The following is a 13,409-nucleotide window of genomic DNA, read 5'->3' on the forward strand; positions in this document are numbered from 1 at the left end:
TGGTGTGGGCATTGGGCACTGAAACTGGGTTCTCTAAAAGTGCAGAGCCTCTCAACTTCTGACAGATTCCCCAACCCTATATGCTTACCATTTTTTTAAACCAAAAATCTCACATATGTACTTATTGTGATGTGTTGTTTCTCTTTATTGTTGAGTTGTTGGCAAAGAAGTTTCTGATAATGTTTAATATGTACAATTTGACAAGTTGTTTTGCATTTTCCCTGAGATTTTTATGTTGCAAGGCTCATTCCTGACTCAAGAGCATTTGTTCTTTATTTCAGTATGGCATATTAAATAAAAGACCATGAACCAAGATAAGAAACATCAATATTCTTATAGTGTATTTCTAGAACAAATCTCTCAGAGGACAAGACATTGCAAAGTAATGGGAACATTTGAAATGGAACTGACTACTGGCCACACAAAACCTGGCAATGTACCATGCATTTATAGTATTTATTATCTGCCATATTTTATTACATTGCTAGACTTTTCTTCTTATTTATTACTTTCCATTTCTTTTTGTTTTTCCGAGACGAGATTTCTTTGTGTAACAGTTCTCACTGTCCTGGAACTAGCTCTTGTAGACAGCCTGGCCTTGAAATCACAGAGATCTGTCTGTCTCTGCCTCCTGAGTGCTGGGATTAAAGGCCTGTGCCACCACTGCCTGGCTTTTACTCTACATTTCTAAAATTAAAATTCTAATATTTTTTCAAATGAATTATAATTGTATCATTTCTTATCCCTTACTGCTACCAATCTCTCTTATATAGCTTTTTGTTCTCTCAATTCACCTTTATCTTTAATTATCTTTATATATTTCTCCACCTCCACACATAGACAGACACATACACACATACATTTATATTCCTTAAATATATAAATACAACCTGATAACCTGTTTGATGCTATTTATATGTATGCAATTTTAGGGCTGAATACATTTCTATGAGATGCAATCTCACAGCAAACTTTCTGCTCCTCTGGATTGACAATATTTCTTACCATGTTTGCATGATGTTCCCTGGGCCTTGGGTGCAGGAAGTTTTAGAGAGATCAACTAAAGCTGGGGAGGACACAATCACCTGTTATGCATATTTTTAATGGTTTCTGTTCTTGTAGTGGTGATTATCTGAAGCTAATAGAAATTTTATTTTTGATGATGTATAAGAACTATATTTATCTCTGAGTGCAAGAATAAATATATATTATATTAAAATTAGGGGATACGCATATTTAGTAAAATTGTAGTTATATATTTCTTCAAGATGACTAGCAACACTAGCCTTGGATAGTTGATTAGGTTTTCAGAACTAGGCAATATTTCTTTGTATTTGAGATGAACTTCAGTCCAATTAGATAGCTATTATCTACCACTAATATATATGTATGCCCCTACTGAACCCTTAGGGTTATTGTGCCATACTGGTCATGGAGAAACCAAACAAGACTTCAACCCTTAATCTGCAGAAATGCTGAAGCATCAGCAAAAGCTTCCTGGTATTGCTACTAGAAGAAAAATGGTCAATGTGTCCACATGACTAGTTTGAAAAATCATTGCTTGTATATTGGAGAGATGGGTCAGTGACTGAAAGGCCTGACATGTAAGTCTACCGACACAGGATCCAGCTGAAGAAGCTATTTAAAGCTGTAGGACAAGTTCTGACTTCACAAAATGGTCCACTGACCTCCACATGTGTTGTAGAAAGTACCCACATTTATCTTATCCTTCCTATTTTGAGGTGAGTATAGATTGTGGAAAGTGGACATTTTTTTTGAAAGTAATTTTATTAAATTATAAAAGTTTCCATTTCCGTCCCTCTTCCCAACACCCTCCCACTCCCCCCACTCCCTCTCCTCCTCCCTCTTCATTCCTTAGGGCAGTCAGGGTTTCCTGCCCTGTGGGAAGTTCAAGTTCCTCCCCCCTCCCTCCAGGTCCAGGAAGGTGAGTATCCAAACAGACTGGATCCCCAAAATCCAGTATATGCAGAGGAAACAAGTCCCAGTGTCATAGTCAATGGCTTTTCAGAAAGACTTCGGGCCAGCCACATTCAGAGAATCCGGCCAAATTCCGAGAATCTGGTTAGATCACATCCTCGTTCAGTCCCAGTCCAACTGCCCTTGGTAAACTCTCATTAGATCCGTCCCCTTGTATCAGTGGGTGAGAGCATTCCTGATTTCCTTTTTCATGTTCTTCCTCCTTCTGCTCCTCATTTGGAAAGTGGACATTTTAAACTAAAGAGCACACTAGCAGAAATACCAAGATAACACTGACATTTCCAATTGCCTAAAATTTTTAGAAATGAGTGCCACCACTTTATGTATCTATACTAACCACTCTAGAGAATATGCCTGAAGGACTTTTAGTCATAGCACACCATGGATACAGTTGCATACTCATGGTTATTGATTCACTATGTAATCACAACTGCTGTGAATTTATTTTTGTTATAGCCACGTCATTAGAGACCAACCTCTCACAGCACTCCTTCCCATCTTTTAGCTCTTATGTTCTTTTCACTGGTCCTCTTTCGTGATGTTACCTAATTCTTGGAAGGGGTTGATTTTGTTCTTGGAAGATCTCAGATCACAGCCTCCCCTGATCCTCCTGGTTTTCTTTCTTCTCCTAGTTGTATATCTGTTGTGCTTTCCTATTACATGGATTTTGTTAGCCACCATTCTTAATTCTCTTCCCTACTTATGCTCCCTTCCTCTCTATATCACACCCATCTATAAGTTTCAGGGACCATCATAATAGATAAGGCATTGATTTTCTTTGTCATTTTCATATACATAGTATCACACACATATATAAATATATCATCAAACTCTATACTTTGTTAGTTAACCTAAAAGTTTAATCAGCTTTAAACTAATACAGGTAGTGTATTTCTAGAGCCTATATTCTTGAAAGAAATGACATGTACTTTACATTAAATTCTGATGTCATTATACTTTTTTGCACCAGGGACTGTATTACACTAGAAAACTTCCTTCAAAGTTTACTGTTTTTATTGTGCTTAAGATGAACTGCTTGTGATTAGATGGAAGAAGTTTGTCACATCCAGGCTAACTAAGTCATATTGAGCTATGTTTCCTCATTGTCCCTTGAGGTTTGTTTCTCTTCCTTTCATAGCATTTGCATGGATTCCCACAGCTGGCAACCAGTATGAAGAGCTAAATTCTCAGAGAAGGGTAGAAAATCTTTCTTTAAATAGGAATTAAGGGTTCATGAAATCCTGGTCTCTCATAGAAGGGTTCATCGCCATAAGTGAGAACTGAATTAACATAGGCTTAATCAGTAGTATGGGTCAAATAATTTTGCACAATTATCAGATGTTGGCGAAGATCCAAAGTAAAAGTAACAAAATACTCAGAACAACAGCTCTGCACCTTTATTCACATAGAACCAGTGTGTTGAGAGCTTGTAAAGGGGAAACAAAATTTCTGTTAGTTATTTAAGATTTGTTTGGAACCTCTCAGGTAGAATAAATGCAAAATAAATTGAGGAGAGAAGGATAGAGATAGACAGAGAGAGAAAGAGAGAGAGAGAAAAAAGAGAGAAAAAGAGAGAGAGAGATAGACAGAGAGACAGAGGTAAATTTTCTGCTGGACAGATCTTGTCAGGTCTCAGTAGTGTGAATGAAATGGACTCTACAGTTGCTGAGACTCCAGGACTGCCATATCCATTCAGGGATCACCTTCCCAAGCAATAAGAGTGGAACTACATTATCCAGCTAAAGCACTCTTGATTATGTGCCTGAAGGACTGTAAGTTGACAAATACTGTATTCATTTTTATTGATTCACCAGGAGGTAATCACTGTTTCCGTGAGTTTATGTGTTCAAAAGCCATGACATGTACAGTGGCTAGCCTCTCAAAGCAACACTTCTCCACTTCCTAGCTTCTTTTCACTCTTCTTTAGTATTGTTTCTTGAGACCTTCAAGGGGCTGCTATAGATCGCTAAGATTCCAGTTTGTGGGAGGGTTTTGTAAATAAGTCAGTAAAGAATATGATCAAAATATATTGTATGAAAGTATGAAACATGCAACTTGCTGTCAAATGGATGGAACTTGAAAAGATAATCCATCCTTATTGAGATAACCCAGACCCAGGAAGAAAAACATGGTATATACTCACTTATAAGTGGATATTAGCCATAAAGTAAAGGATAACCATGCTGCAATTTACAGAATTAACCAGAAGCTAAGCAATGAGGAGGGTTTGGCGGGGTTGTGGGGGGGGATGGACACACATGAATCTTTCTGGGAAGGGAGAATAGAATAAATTACAGGTAGATATGGGGAGGGGTCTAGATGGGGAAATGAGCATGGGAAGAGGAGAGATCAGGTGGAGGCTGGATGGAGAGAGAACTGGGGAAGACAAATGGAATCAGGGTCATCTCTGGGGTGAGCTTGAAATCTAGTGCAACTGAAAACCCTAAGTAACTATGAGTGTGATCTTAGTTAAGAATCCCAGTGATAGAGGTCAGAGCCTGAACCATTCATGTCCTCCAACCAGACAAGAGCAGTGGAGGGATTACGGGCCAAACCAGCACATAACCTTTCACCTAAAATTTGTTCTACTTGCAAGTTATGGTGGAGGAATGTTGGCATGAAATGTGGGAGTGGCCAACCAACAACTGATCCAGCTAGAGACCCATACCATGAAAGGGAGTCCATCCCTAATACTGCCTGGAGGGTCAGACCCAGAGGCTGGACAGTCCAGAGATTTAGGATAGAACCAAACATGACTGGCACAAATTGTCAATTAAATGATTGCTGATATTCTGCTATATTCACAAATTGTCGCTTAGCTTAATTATCATCAGAGAGGCTTCACTCAACAACAGGTGGAAACAGATGCAGAGACCTACATCTAAACCTTAGGTGAACCTCAGGGAAGCCTGTGGAAGAGAGAGAGAAAGGATTGTGAGAACCAGAGGAGTCAAGGACACCACTAGAAAATCACAGAATCAACTAACCTGGGCTCATAAGGGCTCAGAGACTGAACTGACAATCAGTGAACTTGCATTTGACGCTTAGGCCCTCTCCATGTGCTACAGTTGTATAGCTTGGTCTTGTAGGTCTCATAAGGCTCTCTCTGACTGTGTTAACCCATTTTGGGGACCCTTCCCTCATACTGAGTTGCCTTGTCCAGTCTCAATAGGAGAGTAGGTGCTAGTTCTTATTCAACTTGATATACTATGGCTGGTTATGTTCATGGGAGACCTGCCCTTTCCTGATGAGAAAGGAGGATGAGTGGAAAGGGGATGGGAACTAAAAGGAGGGAAGAGGAGGAGAGGAGGAATGGAGAGTAAACTGTAATTGGACTACAAAATATTAACTAATTAATTTTGAAAATAAAGAGAAGGGGCTGGAGAGATGGCTCAGAGGTTAAGAGCACTGATTGCTCTTCCAGAGGTCCTGAGTTCAATTCCAAGCAACCACATGGTGGTTCACAGCCATCTATAATGAGCTCTGGTGCCCTCTTCTGGCATGCAAGCATACAGGGAAGGAATGCTGTATACATAATAAATAAATAAATCTAAAAAAAATAAAGAGAAAAAAATTTCCCCAAATAAAAAAAATCTTACCTTAAGAATGTCTCTTTTTTCATTTTCTTGTCTTTCTTTCTAAATTCTCCCCCCCTCTCTCTCTCTCACACACACACATATACACACAATATTATACATATGTATACAAATGTCAAAATGAAACCCAATACTGTGCATACTAACTTAAAAAGATAATTAAAATAAAAAAATGTAACATGAGGGGCTGGCTTGTTGGGGTTTCTATCCCGCCCAGTACCCCACGGTAAGTCCCAAAGAAAATCACACAAAGTCTACATTAGGTTATAAACTGATTAGCCCATTAGCTCAGGCTTCTTGTTAACTCTTGTAGTTTATATTAACCCATTATTCTCATCTATGTTAGCCATATGGCTTGGAACCTTTTCCAGCTGTCAGCTCACATGTTGCTTCTTCAGTGATCTGGGCAGGAATGGAGGAATGGACTTCCTCCTTCTTAGCCTTCTCCTGTTCTCATCACCCCGCCTATACTTCCTGTCTGGTTGACCCCCCCTATACTTCCTGCCTGGCCAATCAGCGTTTTATTAAAATACATGATTGACAGAATACAGATAATTCTCCCACACCAAAAAAGTAAAAATGTAATTTTATATCTAGTTTACACATATAAAATGTATAGTATTTACCTTTCAGAATCTGACTTATTTTGCTAAACATGATTTCCATGTGTATTCACTTTCATGCTTTTGACTTTTTTTACTGCCTAAAACTTTCAAGTCACATGGCACTCAAAAACCTCTCTGCTGCAATCTTGAAAGGAATTTGGATGAAAGATACTTAAAATAAAATTCCATATTCTGAATTCTCACCGCCCCTGTACCTTTAACTCTTGGGAGGATAAAGCAAGACTTCCCCAAGTTGAGGGTACTTAGCAAGTTCCAGTTTCAAATCAACAGTAAGACAGAGGGACACACAAACAAAGATGTATTTTACAATACCAGCATGAAAATGCAAAAGAGAATAGAGGGGATCATGTTCTAGCTGATTATTTTTCACTTCACACAAGTTATTTGGGAAGTGGAACTCTCATTTGAGAAAATGCATTCACATGATTAGTCTACAGGCAAGTCTGCTGTGCGTTTCCTTGATTCATGGTTGAAGTGAGACGGCTTAGACCACTGCGGTGGTGCCACTGCTTGGCAGGTCACCTGAAATTGCATAAGAAAGTAGGCTGAGCAAGGCATGAGGAATGATCCAGTATGTGGTGAACTTTGTTCCATCTGCTTCAGTTGCTGCCTCCAGGTTCCTTACCTTGGCTTCACTGAATGGATTGTGATCTGGGGTGTGTAAGATATGTAATCCAAATAGATACTTTGCACCAATTAGCTTTTGGTCATGGGTTTATCCCAGCAGAGAAACCATATCTAAAATTGCTACTGTGTACATAGATTGTGTGACTCTTTATTGTGAGATGTTAGCAAACATTTGCTGGTCCCAGATAGGGCACTGATGACAGATCCAATTAATGATACACCAGGACTATTTTACTGAACTTATGAGTTTATTAGGATTGGTTACAGGATCATGGTTCTACGGTCAAGCATGTTTGTTTAGAGATTCAACACTCTGACAATTACTACATTCTAATAATGCAGGGGCTTTTATTCATATCCCAACACCAGACATATATCTAGAATTCCAAACAGCAGCTTCGAGACACCCCAGTCAGGTGATTTTAAAGGCAAGGATCTAAAGTATTCTGTCTAGAAGAAAGCAGAAGGTCATCTGGTACAAAGCAAGGTTTCATTTGTAGAAACTGAAAGAGCAGTTTTGTTAAAGTTGTACAAGACCAGTCAACTACAAAAAGAACCGTTAGCAGGCTTTAACATCTCAGGTCCAATTTTGATTTACAGTTCTCTTGAGCACAGAAATTTTAAACTTTTAAAAGTAAAGTTAGCCGTCCATGTGACATTAGCCATGCTGCTGTATGAGGAGATAATAATGGGAGCACGGGTGATTCAAAAGTGTCTGTACCTCCACCCACTTGTGAAGAAATGGATAATGCCATAGGAAAGCTGTTCACCTGGTGCTCCCTCACTGCCCTGCAGGTAGTTTGGTTAACTGGACAGTCTTCTATGCTCTGATATTGCTATTACTCATAAAATCTTAGGGAAGGCACATTTGAGTCTTGTATGTTTCAGGGTTTGATGATACTTGTAAGGTTTTGTTTACCTCCTGGGACTTAATGATTTTTCTTCCAAAAGACTTCAATTCAGAGGAACTAGCTTCTCAGGTGCATAGTAACAGATACTTGGCAGAACTAGATGGTGCCTTACTTCAATCATATTTTAGAAAGCTTTTCTCAATAGAGAAGTCTACGTTGAAAGATTAAAGAAACACATGGAGTGAGTCTGTTGCTGATATGAAAGTGTGAGATACTAAAATGATTACAGCTTCACGTAGGTCTAGAATGTACAGCTATTTAGGTTTTACAGATTGACAAGAGTTAAAAGAAATAAATACCAATAGATTGAGGAAAAGTTTTTGATTTCTATCTAAAGGAAAAGTGAGAGCCATATTTTTAAATGAAAGAAAACCACATTCAGATGCAGACTGGATTAATGATGGATGATCCTGAGGTTAGAGACCTCTGCCATATGATTTCAGTAATTGTTTCATTGCATCTGTTTGTTTATGCTGCCAAAGGTGCTGTGGTCTCCACAGAAGAATTTTTCAGTACTTTCTTTGAGAACTCATGGGCTAAGATAGTCTTTGTTCTTAGATTATTGTTTCATAACTACTATGTACACACTGATCTCTTTGGAAAATTCCTGGGGCAGCTCGGTATTGGGTGTGGTCAATCATTGCTTGAGTGTCCACTGTTCAAATTCTGTGTATGGTCACCTCCAGCATTTCTTTTCTTTCATGTTCCTAGAAAGAGGTAAATGTTAAGTGATGTTGTATGCACATATTCTAGGAAGTATGAGGGAATGTAGGACCCATCGTATATGGAACAGGGTAGGTTCATGAGGATCTATTTCTTTCATGTTCTTTTAACTTCATACCCTTGGTCATTGATGACTGTAGTTTTGGGGGGCAGAAGTAATTAAAGACACCTAAAAAGCACTTCTGCAAGCTCATTTCAAAAACTGATGTTTTAATGAGAGATATGGTAAAATCCAAGGTGATTCTTCTTCCCTAGAGCAGTCAGCTGTTCTGCATCTCTATGTTCTAAGCCCCATCTTATCATTTTCTATGATACTCATTTCACTTTAGCTTTCTTTCTTCCATATTACCTTCTCCTATATAACTGTCTGCTTTGATTGTGAATATACAGTGAAGAATTAGTCTCTAGTCTGAAGCTTAGGGAAAGAATAAGGACTTACCTTTTCTATTGTAAAGCCCTACCTCAGTGGCCCTGTCCTGGTCTAAGTGAATGAAGACCACATACCCACTTTCCTCCAACTTCAGTTTCTCAGGCTCCTTAGATGTCTCCTTCTGGCTTCTTGATATTCCCTTTGGCAGAGCTCCAAGAATAAATGATGAAGATGAGGAAGACAGCAATCATGAAAAGTGACAGTCTAATCAGGATATGCAGGAGTCCGTGATTATCTGATGGAAGATATGAATCAATAAGCTGTCAATTTTAGGATATCTGTAATAGATTGCTTAATATTTAATGATAGATGGATAAGTAATGGACTATTAATCTTTAGAATTTTTTGTTGAAGTACTTAGCATTCTTTTTCTGCTAAATGCACACAGTATTAAAATGACATCTAATGACATTTCTTTAGACTCCCATATTAATGCATCTCTCAGCCCTCAGCAGGGAACTTCATACTTGTAATAGGTGGTGATCAATACAGATACCCACAATTAGCCAAACTACAGAGAATAAAAGACTGTAGAATTCTTGCTCTAAATGGGACATTTATACCACTTCCACTTCTATAATGTTCAGTGTTCATCATGAAAAAGCTGGCCAAAAAGACTGAATGAGGTTGATGATAACAACCAAGGAGAGTGTCTCCTGGACACAGGAGGGCAGTTGCATATATGAACTCAAAAGTAGTTGTGTCTACATGTGCAAAATCATTACATACTCAAGTAAACCAAATTCCATCATGCCCTGGGAATTTGGACGTGAAGCCTCAACCCTAGTCAAGGAGCTGTAGGTTAATGATAGCTGCTGTGAGGATCAGTTTCAAGAATGTTCATGTATGTAAGCTGACCTTGCTTTAGTGTTAGACCACACATCCCCTAATTTTTGGTCATCATAAATTGAACTTAATGGACAAAATGAGATAATAGGAAGAGTTGAGAAAGAGGGTTAATATGACAAAGGATTGATATTCTCAAATAACTAATACAAATAAAATAAAATATAAGAATTAGAGGGCATATGTTGGTGTGGAAAGTTCTTTTGCATATGTGTTGCTCTTGTTGGTTAATGAATAAAGGTGTTTCACCCAGTAGCCTAACAGAATAGAGCAAGGTGGGAATTCCAAGCTGATAGAGGAGGAAAGAATTCAGAGTCAGATAGAAGCCATGTAGCCACAGCAGGAGACAGACACCTGATGCTAGCTGGAACCTTGTCAGTAAACCATGAGTCTCATGATAAAAATGTAAAATAATAGAAATGGGTAAATTTAAGATGTAAGACCTAGTTAGAAATATGCTAAGCTATTGACCAAACAGTTGCATTTAATATAATTTCTGTATAATTATTTAAGGTCTGGGCAGCCTGGAAGCAAACAAACAGCCTCTAAATACAATATATAGTATGACTGCATGTTTTGTATTTTCTCATATGAAATTCTAAGAATAAATATAGAATATGCTATAAATGGTATACATTGAGGCAAGAAGGAACCTTCCAGAACACCTTGGGCTCTGTTACTATCTGTACTACAACATGCCTTATGGTTTAGCTATATGTTCCTATGGCTTCAGTGTATAAAATCCAAGATAGTCAGTCCTTCATTTCCATGAAGAGCTGTGCGGGGGTTGGGGGGGGGAAGCGCTGATGCAATTCCATTGCCAATCTGCATAATTTCTTAACCTTGGCAGACTGCAATGAAATGAAACCTCAATTTTTGCCTCATAATTTGAATTTGCCTTCTATTTCATGTGATTGTGTGACAGTGTTCCAAGTCTGTATCTTTATGCCACTGGCAGAAAATAGGCAAGACACTATGTACAGGTCCTGTGTTCTGTTTGTTAACATGATATTCACACCAGTGCTCAGCTAATATGCTTTGGAATTTATAAATCTTTTGCACCCCTGAACCCAACAATAATTCTCCAAAAAGAAAACATGAAGTCAAGGCCATCCCATCACACATTGTGTTTGTTAACTATATTCCCTTCTGCTTGCTTCCTTAACACTTTAGACCCCATCACCCCTCCAGGATGAATAGAGTTAGAATTAGCACTTCACTGTTGTTTGGAAGGAAGTAAAATTACCTTTTCTGATCACTTGCAGGGGTCTCACGTAAAGAAATTATGGATGGAGAGTCCCTAAAGATTTCATTCTGCCTCTAAATACCTTCTGATTTTACAGAGTTTGAGAATCAAGTATATACGATGAGGCTAAGATTACAGAGCTGTGAAGCCAGGACAAGGATGACTGGATAATTATTAGAACATAGGTGAACATATGAACATAGAACAAAAGTGACTGCCAGCTTGGGGGATGACTCATTAAAGCTGCATCCCTGGAACTATTACTGGAGGCTTGGTTCATTGGAGGGTCTCTTCTAAGCTATTTCTGTTTCTCATAGAATTTTGGGGGAGGGCCCTTGTCAATTACATATGTCTCAGGGTCTTTCTGAGTCGTGTGAGATTTTGTTTACTTTCTGAGTCTTAATAAGTTCTCATCCAGCATGCAATATGTAAATTTAGAGGAGCTAAAATTTCAACAGAATAGTAATAGAAATTTGTGACAAAGAGGAGATGCCATGCCTCAATTACATCTTAGAAAATGTTTCTTAATAGAGGAGAAGTCCACATTGAAATATTAAAGAAATATATAAAGGCTTCTGGTGAGAGAAGACAAACAGCATTTGATGTACACAGAACAGTATATGATAAAGGCCAGAGAAAAATGTAGAGCTAAATAAAAATCATTAAAAATAGTGGGCTTCTTGAATGAGAACAGCTGGAGTGATAGAAAGTCAAGATAAGATAATTGGTGTGAATATGATTTAAATATACAGACATATAAGAAGCTGTCATGAGACATAATATGTTGTATACCATTCTGACATCCTGGAAATATATACTAATAAAAATAGTGAACTTCTTGTTGATATGAAATTGTGAAATACTCATCATGTTTACAGCTTCAATTAGGTTTAGAATTTGCAGATACTCAGGTGGTAAAGAAAGGCCAGAGTGAAATGAAAAAGAGACCCCTGGACAAGCAATAGAACTGATTTCTGTTGAGTGGATAGTGAGGGCTGTATCATTTTTAACTAAAGGAAAGTCACTTTGAGAATCATATTGGAATAATGAAGGATGGTTCCAGAGTAGGAGATATTTGCCCTCAGATTCCAGCTGTTATTTCACGTGTATTTATCAGACTGTGCTGGAGAAATGGGTGTGGTCTCCACAGAAGACAACCTAGGATCTTTCTCTGAGAACTAATGGGGTGAAGAAGATCTTTCATCTCATCTTAACGTTTCCTGACTTCTATGTACACACAGGGATCTGTGTAAAATTCCTTGGGAATCTGGGAAATAGGAGTGGTCAATTGTTGTTTAAGACCATTTACTCAAATTCTAAGTATTCCACCTCATGCACTTCTTGTGTTTCAGGGTCCTAGAAAGAGGTAAATGTTAAGTGATGCTGTATGCACACAGAGAATGAAGGAGTGGTAGACTGCACTGAAGAGAAGACTCAGGAGGACCTACCTGACTATTCAGTATTGTTCTCACTTCAGACTCTTGATCCAAGTTTGCTTCATTTTCAGAGGGCAGAAGTAATCAAACACACATAATAAAATACTTCTGCACTATAATTTCAAATTCACAGTTACTGCTGTCTGGGGTTCAGCCTCCAGCAGCACAGGGATTTGTTAGGAATCCATGGAGCTTTTGAGGCTAGACTTTTCATTCTGTGGTGGGTTAGGGATGAAGGCACTCACAAACTCTCTTGATTTATTCTCCTTCTTTATTCTCTCTCTCTTTATTCTCTCTCTTATTTTTATTCTCTCTCTCATCATTCTCTCTCTCTCTACTCTCATGTTGTTTTATAGTTTTTATATTCCAACAGATTCTTCCAGGAAGTACAAGAGTCAAAAGAGTTTCATTCCATTTATCAACTAAATGGATATAGGTAAAAACATGTCCCTCATATGATTAAACATTTTATGTATTGCAGGTGAAAAAAGTTATCCCGAGAACCCACATACACTCATATCCAAGTAACTGGTTATAGATTAATGATATGAGCAAGCAAAGTGTTTTTGTCAGGTATACTGGCAGGATGCATTTTTCAGTTACAAAGAAAGGAACAATTACTCTATTACTTTTCTTGAAAAAGTCATATAAGGGATCTTAAAAGAATCACAAACCTAAACTTTTATTTATGAAAAGAATCAGTCAGTTCTACTTAAAATTTTTAGGGAACACAACCATTTATTAATAGTTTTTTATATCAGGAGATTGAGGGCAGAATTGAATATAAGGAATTAACCATTACCTTTGCTCCTCAACCAAACCTAGCAAAAGGAGCACTTCAGCCAGTAATAATTGGGATGTTTTGTTTTTGTTCTCTGAACTTAAAGAGTTTTTCATTCAGCTATGTACCTTTCTAAAACTTTAGATGATCTTTTGGGGTTTTTCACCTCAACATTATTTAACAAACACT

At 38.0% G+C, this 13,409-nt stretch overlaps 1 protein-coding gene across 1 annotated transcript in view; it reads right to left on the reverse strand.

Moving 5' to 3' along the window:
• Positions 1 to 7,076: 7,076 nt before the first annotated feature.
• The window catches only part of LOC125395530 (killer cell immunoglobulin-like receptor 3DL1), a 68,424-nt gene continuing 62,091 nt past the window's right edge, over positions 7,077 to 13,409 (reverse strand). Inside the window, exons 9-10 of the mRNA XM_087896288.1 lie at positions 8,986 to 9,146; positions 7,077 to 8,465 (exon numbers count right to left, since the gene is read on the reverse strand). Of these exons, the coding sequence (XP_087752414.1) occupies positions 9,019 to 9,146 (128 nt within the window). The 3' untranslated portion in view covers positions 7,077 to 8,465; positions 8,986 to 9,018. The remainder of the gene's footprint in view (positions 8,466 to 8,985; positions 9,147 to 13,409) is intronic.

This window comes from Myodes glareolus, chromosome 1 (assembly GCF_982192425.1).
Source record: "Myodes glareolus chromosome 1, mMyoGla1.1, whole genome shotgun sequence".
Taxonomy (NCBI): Eukaryota; Metazoa; Chordata; class Mammalia; order Rodentia; family Cricetidae; genus Myodes; species Myodes glareolus.